The 12940-nt window shown below is 42.5% G+C and overlaps 2 protein-coding genes across 2 annotated transcripts in view; one reads left to right on the forward strand and one right to left on the reverse strand.

Moving 5' to 3' along the window:
• Window positions 1-9661, forward strand: part of LOC136181109 (NLR family CARD domain-containing protein 3-like) — a 60356-nt gene extending 50695 nt beyond the window's left edge. Inside the window, exons 6-9 of the mRNA XM_065961469.1 lie at window positions 403-576; window positions 1518-1685; window positions 1806-1852; window positions 6821-9661. Of these exons, the coding sequence (XP_065817541.1) occupies window positions 403-576; window positions 1518-1685; window positions 1806-1852; window positions 6821-7395 (964 nt within the window). The 3' untranslated portion in view covers window positions 7396-9661. The remainder of the gene's footprint in view (window positions 1-402; window positions 577-1517; window positions 1686-1805; window positions 1853-6820) is intronic.
• LOC136181101 (NLR family CARD domain-containing protein 3-like) overlaps window positions 1-12940 on the reverse strand; it is a 785212-nt gene that overhangs the window by 402675 nt on the left and 369597 nt on the right. The gene's annotated exons all lie outside the window — the stretch shown is intronic.

The following is a 12940-nucleotide window of genomic DNA, read 5'->3' on the forward strand; positions in this document are numbered from 1 at the left end:
TGTGATCAAAGCTTCAAACAAAGCTCTGTACGTGCTCACATAACTATCCAGTTCAAATGTAGTTCTCTTCATTCAGAAATAACAACTATAGTTTGTAATTGCTTTCATTTGTGTTCTTCTGAATCCTCTTCAGGCTGAGAGGTTGTAACCTCTCAGAGAGAAGCTGTGAAGCTCTGTCCTCAGTCCTCAGCTCCCAGTCCTCTAGTCTGAGAGAGCTGGACCTGAGCAACAACAACCTGCATGATTCAGGAGTGAAGCTGCTGTGTAGTGGTTTAAAGACTCTACACTGTTCACTGGAAACACTCAGGTAAGGACTTATTCATGTGAAAGTTTACCCAATAAGCTTAAATGTACTTAGTTTATTTGATATTTTGATTAACTTACCAAACATATCCTCTTCAGGCTGAGTGGTTGTAACCTCTCAGAGAGAAGCTGTGAAGCTCTGTCCTCAGTCCTCAGCTCCCAGTCCTCTAGTCTGAGAGAGCTGGACCTGAGCAACAACAACCTGCAGGATTCAGGAGTGAAGCTGCTGTGTAGTGGTTTAAAGAGTCCACTCTGTAGACTGGACACTCTCAGGTTAGTGTGCTGCTGATCCACATTATTCATCTAAGATCATGTTTTCTTGATGACTCATTTATTAAATGGGCCTTGGTGGTGGTTTAAAGTTTTCCTGTATGTTTCCACATTAAAGCTGTAAAGCTCTGAGCTCGTTCTATAGCTCTCAGTCTTTTAGTCTGAGGAAGCTGGACTGGAATAAAGAAAGTTAAATATGAAGTTCTTTCCCCACCAGCAAACAAACCATGGATAATGTTTGGAACATAAAGAACTAAAGAATCTTTATTTCAGATGAAACAGTTCAGAACTGTTTCTACATCACTGCTGATGTCAAAGCAGTCTGTGTGTTTATCTCACGCTCTGTCTTACCTTCACTATTTGTCACCAGAGTAAATATTGATTAGTATCAGATTATGAAGTCTATTCTGTTCAGCTGCATGGTTATGACGGGATGTTACTGGTAAAACAGAGAAGAATGGACCAATGGATGTTAAGTATGTGTGCGTGTGTGTGTGTGTGTGTGTGTGTGTGTGTGTGTGTGTGTGTGTGTGTGTGTGTGTGTGTGTGTGTGTGTGTGTGTGTGTGTGTGTGTGTGTGTGTGTGTGTGTGTGTGTGTGTGTGTGTGTGTGTGTGTGTGTCTCTGTGTGTGTGTGTGTGTGTGTGTGTGTGTGTGTGTGTGTGTGTGTGTGTGTGTGTGTGTGTGTGTGTGTGTGTGTGTGTGTGTGTGTGTGTGTGTGTGTGTGTGTGTGTGTGTGTGTGTGTGTGTGTGTGTGTGTGTGTGTGTGTGTGTGTGTGTGTGTGTGTGTGTGTGTGTGTGTGTGTGTGTGTGTGTGTGTGTGTGTGTGTGTGTGTGTGTGTGTGTGTGTGTGTGTGTGTGTGTGTGTGTGTGTGTGTGTGTGTGTGTGTGTGTGTGTGTGTGTGTGTGTGTGTGTGTGTGTGTGTGTGTGTGTGTGTGTGTGTAGTCTGTCAGGTTGTCTGATCACAGAAGAAGGTTGTGCGTCTCTGGCCTCAGCTCTAAGCTCCTCCCCCCTGAGACATCTGGACCTGAGCTACAATCATCCAGGAGAACGAGGAGAGAAGCTGCTGTCTGCTGGACTGGAGGATCCACACTGCAGACTGGAGACACTGAGGTACAGACAGACACACAGAAGCTGTCTCACTGTTTCTGAATGATGAACTCTGCTTCTTGTCTGATGCTGGATTTAAATGAAGATGTATGAAATAGATTCTGATCTGGTTTCTTCCTCCAGGTTGGACCATAGTGGACTGCACAGACTGGATCCTGGTCTGAGGAAGTGTGAGTGTGTTTTCATTTCTCTTTATCAGAACACAGCAGCACATGTTGGAGTGTAGAAGAGTAAATGCTCTTGAACAATCGAGGAGGTTTGAGGAGGTTTTTAAAAATGACCAGGGGTCTCATTTATAAAAGAGTGCGTAAAATTCATACTAAAAATGTACGTGTGCCAAAAACCCAGAAATGGCGTGCGCACAAAATGATTCAGAGTTATAAAACCGTTCGTACGCACACCTGCACGCAATGTTCCCTTTATAAATCACTATCCACCTGGAAATGTGCGCACGTACATTAGTCCCATGTTCCGCCCTCTACACGCCCACATTCAACCATAAACGGTCAATGCAAAGCAGCTCGTGAATGAAAATGCATCCAAACGAGGGGGCAGATCAAAGGTTTCCAGCGTTGGATCACGAAAACTGAAGTTTAGACAAAGAAACGAAACTTTCTGACCCAGAAACAAAGGAACTTGTGAATGAAGTGAAGGATAAAATGGACATATCGGTAGTTTGCTGCAGCAGGAGGATCACGAACTGAAGAAAATTCAGAGAATGACACCACGTCGCTGCTGCATTCACGCTGTCCTATGTGCCAAAACATCCACCGTTCATCATTACGCACGAGTATATCTGCAATGTTTACATGTTTACAGGACCCACACTGATTTCTTCATATAGTGGCAGAGAGGACACGTCAGTCAGCATTCTCCCTCACTCTATCATATTATTAATCAAAGGTTTGATCAACCAACAAAAACTTTGAATTGTTGGCCACATATTTTCGTGGGCATCTCCGTCTGCACTGTGACTAATTATGATCAAATATATGGCTTAATGATCGTGTCAGAGATGCCCCGACTTAATGTCCACACTTGAATTATTTACAGAATAAATACATGCAGCTGATGAAGATGTGCTGAGTATGGAGGAGGTGAAATGTGTGAAGCCATCGCCATGTCTCTGTGCACTCTTTATTAAAACTAAAAATCACAATTGATGATAAATGCAAGATATTGAAATATATTAATGAAAACTGGAGGCTCTATGGTCTTTGTGTTAGTCCAATGTTTAACTCTACATCAGTGATTACATTAGTGTATAAGTCCGGTCCTCTGAGGTCCGTCCGGGATGATGAAGGCGAGACGGCGCTGATGCAATATGTATGTGGCAGACTTTTATTTTTTATTTTTATTTTATGTATATATATTGTCATAATGAAAGTTACTTATTGGAAACGGCTCACTACATGCGCGATTATAGCCTAAATAAAACCATCGGTTTGAATGATTGTGATGACGTGGATCTGTCAGTAAAGTTTGATATTTAGTGAAATAGGTTTGCTTTGTTGTTAAGGGAGCGAGCATTCTGCAGCATAAATGAGGCGGTGGTGTATTCTGAAGCAGAGGGGGAGAGAGGAGTGGTTCTGTCAACACACACAACAACAGGTATCAGGTATCTGCTGTGCACGTGTGATTTGTTGTGATGATGGCGCCGGTCAGACACTACAGTGGGGATAGCATGGTCAGTGTAAACAAACTTGCATCGGGCAGCCCTATGCACGTAGTGAGGACGGCGCAGGAGTCCCAAAGATTTAATGGAAGCAAGGTTGTCCGGAGAGAAGTGGCAGGCGAGATTCTGGAGTTGCAGAGCGGAGTATGTTAGTAGTACCATGTCCGCAGCAGGGAGAGCAGCTGCTAGCCGCAGGCTGAAAGCCGCAAGCTACCGGGCGCCAGCCGGGGTCAGGAAAACCGCAGGAATGAGAACCAAACCAGGATAAGGAAAGGACCAATTTTGTGGCGGACGGGGGACCCGTCTGGACACAATCTGAGCAGGAGAGCAGCAGCCGGCAGTCTGGTTGTCAGGCAGGCCTCTTCACCGCCAGCAGCCGAGCCAGAGTAGGGGGGAAGCAGCAGCCAGCGGTAGCCAACAGGTGGCGCAGGGCGACGGGTCCAAGCCAGGTAGGGAGCCGACGTGGCCGACGAAGAAGGAAGGTCCACCAATAAGGCAGGCGAGGGTCCAGTGATCACAGACTGATGAGGATATCCTGATAGCTGTGCGAGAAGCTAACAGCTGATCGGCGGCTAGCGCTAACAGCTGATCGTCATAGATGGTGAGTAGCTGTCAGTTTACACAAACTGAAAGCAGCAGCAAAGTCGATCTGTTTGCAGACTGTTAGTAGAGGATAAGTAGGAGGGAGAAGCATAGATAGCACAAAAGAAACACCATTTTTGTCACGGATCGTGAAGCGGCGACATACACGCCAGCGTCCTCGCTCAACCGGAACTTTTATAACATCCCAATCATCCTTTTATGGGCAATCAACACACTGAGCAATTACAACATGTGTGCTATATGAAGACCATTTCCTAGAAGTTTCCTGGACAGACAACTGGTCTCTTAACAGGAAAGAGTGTGTGTGTGTGTGTGTGTGTGTGTGTGTGTGTGTGTGTGTGTGTGTGTGTGTGTGTGTGTGTGTGTGTGTGTGTGTGTGTGTGTGTGTGTGTGTGTGTGTGTGTGTGTGTGTGTGTGTGTGTGTGTGTGTGTGTGTGTGTGTGTGTGTGTGTGTGTGTGTGTGTGTGTGTCTTGTGTATCAGAACATGATCTTATGACTTGGCTAAATTCAGAGGTTAGATAACTATTGGTTTGTGCCTGCTGCTGTCCAGATTGTGTTTCTGTTATGATTAAACCTTTCAAACTACAACAGGATGAGGGCTGGAAGTAACACAAAGTGATGATCAAAGTGAGGGTGATGGAAACTCATGAGAGTTTAAATATTAAATAAAAAATGTAAACTGAAATAAAAGTGATAATCCAGTGAATAGAAAATCACCATTCATCACATCCAACAGAAATGTATCTTTTACAACATGCAGTTTTTGTGACATTTCACATTTTTATGTTGGCTGCTGGCCGGCTGCTCGTAGTCGAGCTCGTGGAGCTCATCAACTTTAAAAACAGCAGAAATCATTTTTGATTTGACGTTCATTTTCATAAACATGTAAATATGCAGAGTCTCCAACATCAAGTTCTCTCCTCAAAAACATCCAGACGTGAATTCAGTGATGAAATAGAAACAGAATATCTTTAGAGACATAAGCTAGCTCTCCTCCTCGTCTTCTGGCTGTGCAGACAGTAAGGCACACAGCAAAGTCCACGATCACCATAGTACAGGCCAGCAGGAACATCCAACAACAATACACAAGTCAGCTGCAGGCCGCCAGGTGGCCAGGTGAGGTCGGGACGGCGTGGCCTACACCTTAGACAAGCAGAGAAAAACTCACAAGGACTGAGTTATCATCTGTTTCTTTAGATTTTGATCTGTTCATCCAATCCAGTTAAATTTCAATTAAAACAAAAACATGTATGTTGTAGAGCCTAGATTGATGGTAAAGAAATGGTCTCCATGACTTCAGAAACACAGTTTAAAAGTAGTTAGACAGGACAAAGGGACGTGGCACACTCCTGCTGCCATCACATTGTGTGTGACAGTGAAAGTGGAAATGAGGCTCCTGTTTGTGCTGAATGTGACCTCTGAGGACAGAACAGTTGGAGACAGCAGATGGTTCATAGATTCTTTGTGCTGCACTTTGATTAGTCAGACTTTATTCACTGCATGTGTTTGTTGATTTGGATCTCCATTCTTCCTGGCTGCCATGGTAACTCCATTTGAACTTGATTAGAAGTGGATTATTACATTTCAGTGCTGTCAAACATCATTCAGTGCTGAATATGAACTGTAAGTTTGATTGGCTCTCAGTAAGTAGGGGTGTAACGGTACACAAACATTTCAGTTCGGTACAGTTCTCAGTTTTGAAGCTTTGGTTTGGTACATTTTCACTACAGTAAAGGGACCTGATGCAACGCTTTTTTTTCTTTATTAGGAACATTTATAATTTCCCTTTTACACATTGGACTAAGTGCAGCATCGACAGTTCAGACTTGTACACCTGCTCAGGTTACTTTTTAATAACATTTTAAATTAAACATTGTAAAAAAGAAACATAAAATAAACTTATGTTGCTTCCTTCAACCAAAAGAGTCTCCAATAAATAAAATATATGAATGAAATAAAGTATTTTAGAATGAAATGAAGTCATTAATATAGCCCATATATAAAAATATTTGTTTTTAATTACACTTCCACCTTTTAGTTTATGAAGGCAACACTTTTTTGAATGCCCTTTGAGCACATAATAAACCTAATCACATCTGGGACAGTGTAGTTTCAGAACTATTAATATTTCCCTCTGTCGATATAAGAACTTCAATGGCATTTTTTATGGCTTTGGCCCGTTTAGAATTACTAGCAAAAGGCTGTCTGTTTTTTCCTAGTTGCAGTGATGTTTACGTTCACGTGGTGCCTTTTCAAGTGCTTTAATAAGTTGGACGTGTTGCCTGTGACGTACCCGATGTCCGCTGAACAACAACGGCACACTACTCTCGTCTTGTCAACGTCTCTTTGTCCATTATTGTGGGAATGGGGAGGGAGGTGTTCATTCTATTATGCTGCAGGTTATGCTCCCACACAGACGCGTCTCCCCCTCCCCTTTTGCTCTTAGTTTGAGCGGGATCATCGCTGAAAATGAAAACAAAACTTAAGAGTAAGTCTGTAAAAAGAACTCCATCCCGGTTATATGCAACTGTCCAGACCAACAGGACTCGAGGAACTACTAATCTGCACAGTTTGCACAGTTTATGTTTGAACTTTTTTACAAGTTACTAACTAAAAGCTGTGTCCCATACCAGCAGCCACAGCCTTCCTCCACCCTGAGGTGTGCTTCTGCTTTGTGGTCCGTGTGGGAACACAGATTAAATCACTTTTGTTCAGCGCATACTCGGATCAGTCCTGTACTGAAACGGTCCGGTCCGAGTACGTGTACCTTTACACCCCTATCAGTAAGTGTCAGTAAAGTTGTTGATGAATGAACAGATGATAACCTGCAGCTGTGTTGTGTCTCGTTCTCTCCATCAGACGCCTGTGAGCTGGAACTGGACACAAACACAGTGAACAGAAACCTGAAACTGTCTGACAACAACAGGAAGGTGACACGTGTGGAGGAGTATCAGTCATATCCTGATCATCCAGACAGATTTAAATACTGGTCTCAGCTGCTGTGTAGGACTGGTCTGACTGGTCGCTGTTACTGGGAGGTCGAGTGGAGAGGAAAGGTTGATGTATCAGTGAGTTACAGAGGAATCAGAAGGAGAGGAGGAGGTGAATGTTGGTTTGGATATAATGATCAGTCCTGGAGTCTGTTCTGCTCTGATGAAGGTTACTCTGTCAGGCACAATAACAGAGAAACAGAGATCTCCTCCTCCTCTTCCTCCTCCTCCTCCTCCTCCTCCTCCTCCTCCTCTGTCTCTAACAGAGTAGCAGTGTATGTGGACTGTCCTGCTGGCTCTCTGTCCTTCTACAGAGTCTCCTCTGACACACTGATCCACCTCCACACCTTCAACACCACATTCACTGAACCTCTCTATCCTGGGTTTGGGTTTATGTTCTGGTCTCCTGGTTCTTCAGTGTCTCTGTGTCGTCTGTCGGTCTGAGAAACACTGCTGACTGAAGATCAGTTGACTCTGTTCACTCTGTCCAGCTGGTCTGTTTCATGGTTGGGGGGCGTGATAATGGGGGGTGGGGGTGGTAATGGGGGTTAAATGTTCTACATTACAGAAAAACAATGGACCCCCTTCTTTAATGTCTGTATTGTTCTGATCTCACCAATAAAAAACAAGTGACAATTAAACAATGAAAGTCCTCCTCCTGCTGTCTTGATATTGGCAGCAGGAGGAGGAGTCATGGCTCCAGATCTGTTACAAATGGTAAACTTGTCTCTCAGGTGTCTTCCCACAGGCCCTGAAAACAGCAGTCATCAAGCCACTACTAGAAAAGAACAATCTAGACAATAATGAATAATTACAGGCCTATATCAAATCTTCCTCTGTTAGGTCAAATGATAGACAAAGCTGTGTTTCAGAAGTTAAATAACTTCTTGATATTGAACAACTGTTTGGATGTCTTCCAGTCAGGTTTTGGACCAAACCGCAGCACTGAGACAGCTCTGGTTAAAGAGTAACTAAACCCTAAAACCACTTTCTTCAACTCTAAACCTCTGTATTTGAGTATTAAGTAGTGTTATGGATCAATCCAAGTCCCAATCTCGACATTTGAGTACAAAGTATTGAAATTTGAAATATTGTGTTAGAAATGTGCATAGTGTCTGCCCTTCTGTTTGAAAAACTCTAACAGTTTTTTTGGAGTACAGTATGACGTAGGAGTACAGCCCCACGTCACCAAACCTATAAAAGCCTCGTCACCTGACTCGGCGAACTGTGTGTGTGTGTGTATGTATTTGTGTGTGTGTGTGTGTGTGTGTGTGTGTGTGTGTGTGTGTGTGTGTGTGTGTGTGTGTGTGTGTGTGTGGGGCAAACACTGTATCATGTTGCGGCTGATAACAGCGTGAAGCAGTGAGTGGGCGTGTCTTGCCCCCCCCCCTCCTTCTCTAAGTTGATACATTGACATTCTAAATGCATTTTTTTTAAATTCCAGGGTAGAGCAGTACAACTGAAAATATGAGGTTTAGTTACCCTGTTTCATGACATCTGTCTAAACACAGACAGAACCTCAGTCTAAGTTCTTCTTGGGTAACACTTTATATGAAGGTCCTTGAAATAAGCTGTTATTACCATCAAATCTGCTGTATAAGACACACTTTAAACCCTCAGGCATCAGTTTAATTTACTACCCTCTTCAGTCGTTAAGGACAAAAATGTCCACTTCCAAAAATCTGCTAAAAAAATAGAACAGATTACTTTTTTTTGTTGCTTTTTTCTGCATAAATCTCTTAAACAACTTCCGCCCTGCTCAAAACTACCAAATATTCAATCATTTTGAGGATTTTAAGCCTTTAGATGCCAATTTGATTACTTGGTGTCACTGTTGTTATTTATAAAAAAATAAACAAAAAACAAGTTATTTTCCATATAACAAATGTTTGGTGTCTGGGGGATGTTTTAAAATCAGTATTTGTTTTGTTAAAATCTAAGGACAAACAGAAAATTAAAATATTAATATGCTTTTATTTACTTTGTGTTTAAAGGTTAATCAGCTTTATTATTACTTATCAGGTTATCTCTGTTGTCAGCCTTTATTTAAAGTTTGTATTGAACACTGGAGAGCAGCACTGAGCAGGTCAGGAAATCAGGTAACCTTTGTGAGCCAGGTGTGTAAACCTGCTGAGTGGCTCTAACTGACAGACAGGAGTGTCAGCGGTGTGTGTGAGAGCAGGAGTGAGGTGAGAGGCTGAGACACTTTCAGGATGAATTCAATGAAAGGAAGACAGCAGAGATACCTTTGGTAAGTGTGCTGTGTTCTTTGGTAATTATCTGTTCAGAATGTTTGAATGGTGACATGTATTTAATGTAGGCTGTTTATTTCATAGTGATGCACTCTGCATTCTGGTTTTATAGTGTAGTGTTCACATGAAACAATTCAATTAGAAGGGTAAATAATAATTAATATTGAACACATTTAACTGGTTTGTTTAAATTGTAAACAAAAGATAAAGAACTGAATAGATACTAAAATTCAGATTCATTTAATGGTGATATTAACTTAAATTCTGATTTGTGTTGTTTGGTGTTAAAGAAAAAGGAAGGTAAGGATGCTAAAAGATGCATGGTTAACATTGTATAAGTGGAAAACTGCTTCCCCAGATTACTTTACAATTATAATAGGAATGTATATGGGAAGAATTTTGTTCATAGATATTTTCCTTGCTTTTCAGAACCACACACAATAAACAGTTGTAACCTCGCTGCATTAAAGTCTCCTCTTTGAACTCTTTTACTATCGTGGCCTAACCCAAACCAATGTGTTCAGTCTTTTAGAATAAGGGTCTGCTTGGAAGTGAAATATTAATGAAAGCAGTTACTTTTATTGAAATAAGAAAAGTTTTAAGATTGATGACGAGTCAGGTTACCGTGGGAATTGGATAGCGCCAAGACCAATCGAAGAATCATTTTCCTCTTAGCTGAAAGTGTATAAAAAGCAGTGAAGCAGCAAAAAGGAAGCCAAAGAGAGAAATGATAACAGAACAAATAAACACACCATTGAAGTGTTTTTTTCCATATACCATTTAGTTACACACACTGAAGGCTATAATGCATCTCTATCGTTTCTTCTAACAATATGTTGAGAAAATCCAGAATGCCAGATGACATCTACAGGTGTTATCATTCAGTTTGTGATTTTCTTTATATTGTTGGGGTTGTATCAAGTCAACTTTGGTTATATTCTTTAATAATTAAACTTAATTATTAATAATATAAATAAAATATCATTAAACTATGTTTAATCTCGTTTTGGGGCACCAACCTGTAATCAGGTAAATATAACCAAAATATCACTCAAATCAGTCTCAAATTAGTTATTTAATTACTAATATTATTAATAATGAATAACTATATTTAATAAATTGAAGGCGTGAAATCCGTACACAAAGCCTTCGCACCCAGCTTATATCACAATGTAAATACACTAGTAACCACAAACAACTGCTCTCTTAAATTATAACAGAATTTATTTAAACAAAGCAACATCAATCCAAAATCAATGAACTTAATTAAACAAATAAGTATTATAAACTAATCTAAGCAACAAACATTATCAAGCAAAGGCTTGTGGAAGGGGTGTGAATGTAGGTGTGTGTGTGTGTGTGTGTGTGTGTGTGTGTGTGTGTGTGTGTGTGAGAGAGAGAGAGAGAGAGAGAGAGAGAGAGAGGGGGGGAAGAAGAAAGGGGGGGAGATGGCTTCGTACCCTCGTGGTCGTTCACGATGGCGCAAACCTAACAAAGACCTGGGTGCGTGCGCGTGTGGATGAAAGGGAGAGAGAAGGGGGGGGAAGATTACTTCGTCCCACGTGGTCGCCCTTCCGATGGCACACACCTAACAAAGGCCTAAATGTGGCCTTAAGGTCTAAAAGAGTCTGAGTTCGGCCCTACACGATCTGTGTCTCTGAGGCGTCTGGATAGCCGCGAGTGTATAGATCTCTGTGCGTAATGGCGCGGTGGTGGAGTTGGTCTCCAGATGTACGTTTACACAGGAATATGTGTGTATGTGTGTTCGTAGAAGGGGAAATAAAAGAGAATAAAAGAGAAATGCGTGCCTGAAGAGGCCGGATCACAGTCCGACTCCCGCGCCACAACTCGGAGTAATTCCCTTCATTCACAGAAACAAACCAATAGCCGAATTCAAGTTAATATGGCTTACACTGGCCTTTCTGATCAGAAGAGTAATACCCAGTTATAACGCTGTTACGCTAAACACATATAGGACGCAGCAGTCCGAAACAACAAGAGTTTTAAACAGTTAAAACTCAGGACGCAGCGGTCCAACAAAGATAAAAATTACAGTTTCTGCTTCGATCAACAATTGTTAAAAACACTCTCTAAAGCTAATTCTGCCCAGACCTAATTAAGCCTCACTTGTGAATCGCTTTGTCGGCGATTGGTGAAAGGAAAAGAGTCCGGCGATGGAGCAGATCTTCTGTCCGTCCTGGTGCAGAGGCGTCTGATGGCGGCGAGGGTCCCTTACGGCGAGAGCGGCTTCGTTGGTTCTCCGTCGAGTGAAAAGATGTCCGTTGATGTCCTTTCGTTACAGGACGGAATAAGACCGTTATCTTTCTGATAATCTGTTATAGTCTGACGCTCTCCGAGAAACTGAGATGCGTTCACTGGACAATCCGAGCTCGGAATTTAGAACACTGCCAGTCGCGGATTACCTGCGCGCCAAAAACTTAAAACAAAGGAAGATTGTTGCAGGAAACAGGAGATAAGCTTGGATCTCCGAGCACCAGAAGTCAGCGCGTGGAAAGAGGTCTAACAAGGGAAGTCTTGGAGTTTTGTCTTCTGGCCGCCTTCCTGTGGGGTCTCCCTCAGGTTCCGGTCCCCCCTTTACGTCACACGTAGGTGTGAAATACCGCAGGGAATTCTGGGATAAGGAGTCCTTTTAGGCTTCCTTGTGATTTCAGTGAATCACTCAAATGAGACTTCCCACAAGGGTGCAGGCCCAAGTCCATTGTTTGACTGTCCTAAGCCTGCGTGGCCCAACAATATTGTATTCTGACTGCAGGATTCTTATTAAGGCTTACAGGTTTTCAGTGAAATCGACATCGACCTGACCTGACTGTGGTCGCTCTGCATCAGGATCTGCTGAGCTCCTTTTCTTTACCAAAGACACTTTAGACACTCGACACAAAATAACACAAGTAGATGAAAGTCTTTCTCACTCTACATCAGTTTATTTATTACAAGGTTACACATGAGCTGTCTGAAGAACTTGTGCTACCCAACACAGAGGCCTCCAAGGAAACAGAGTGACAGAAAGAAGAGAAGATATCAGGAGAGAAGAAGGATCCTTACACTGTAACTGTTTCATATAAGAGAAAGAGAGAAGAGAAATACAGACAGAGAGGAAGAAGAGAAATACAGAGACAGAGAGGAAGAAGAGAAATACAGACAGAGAGGATGAAGAGAAATACAGACAGAGAGGATGAAGAGAAATACAGACAGAGAGGATGAAGAGAAATACAGAGACAGTTTTGTAATCTCTCCGACTTGATCCTAGTAAAACACTGTTTATTGGAGTCGGTAATGAAGTTTCTGATCGACATCAACCCCCTTCTTATCCAGCACCTCAGCCCAGGTGTCCTTGACACACTGAGTCAAAGGCCTTTGAGAGATCGATGAAGACACACGGTAGAGAACCGCCATTCTTCTTGCACAAGTTCATCAGGCCATCCGCTACCACGATGTTTTCGGAACAACCAGGGGCTGGTATGAAGCCCCTTTGGCGGGGGTGCCGGGCCCACACCTCAGTCAACCGACTAGTCAAAACACTGGACAGGGTCCTTAAGATCACGGAGCCGATGGTAATGGGCCGCTATTGGTTTATGTCCCTCTGTAAAGAGTCACTCAAAGACTTAGGGATGAGGGTAGTACGACTACCCCTAAGACAGGCAGGAAGACAGCCAGTAAGGACAATCGCATTAAATAGATCCGCCAGTTTGACCCCCTTCTTGTTCCACCTCAACAGA

The sequence above is a fragment of the Labrus bergylta genome, chromosome 2, assembly GCF_963930695.1.
Source record: "Labrus bergylta chromosome 2, fLabBer1.1, whole genome shotgun sequence".
Taxonomy (NCBI): Eukaryota; Metazoa; Chordata; class Actinopteri; order Labriformes; family Labridae; genus Labrus; species Labrus bergylta.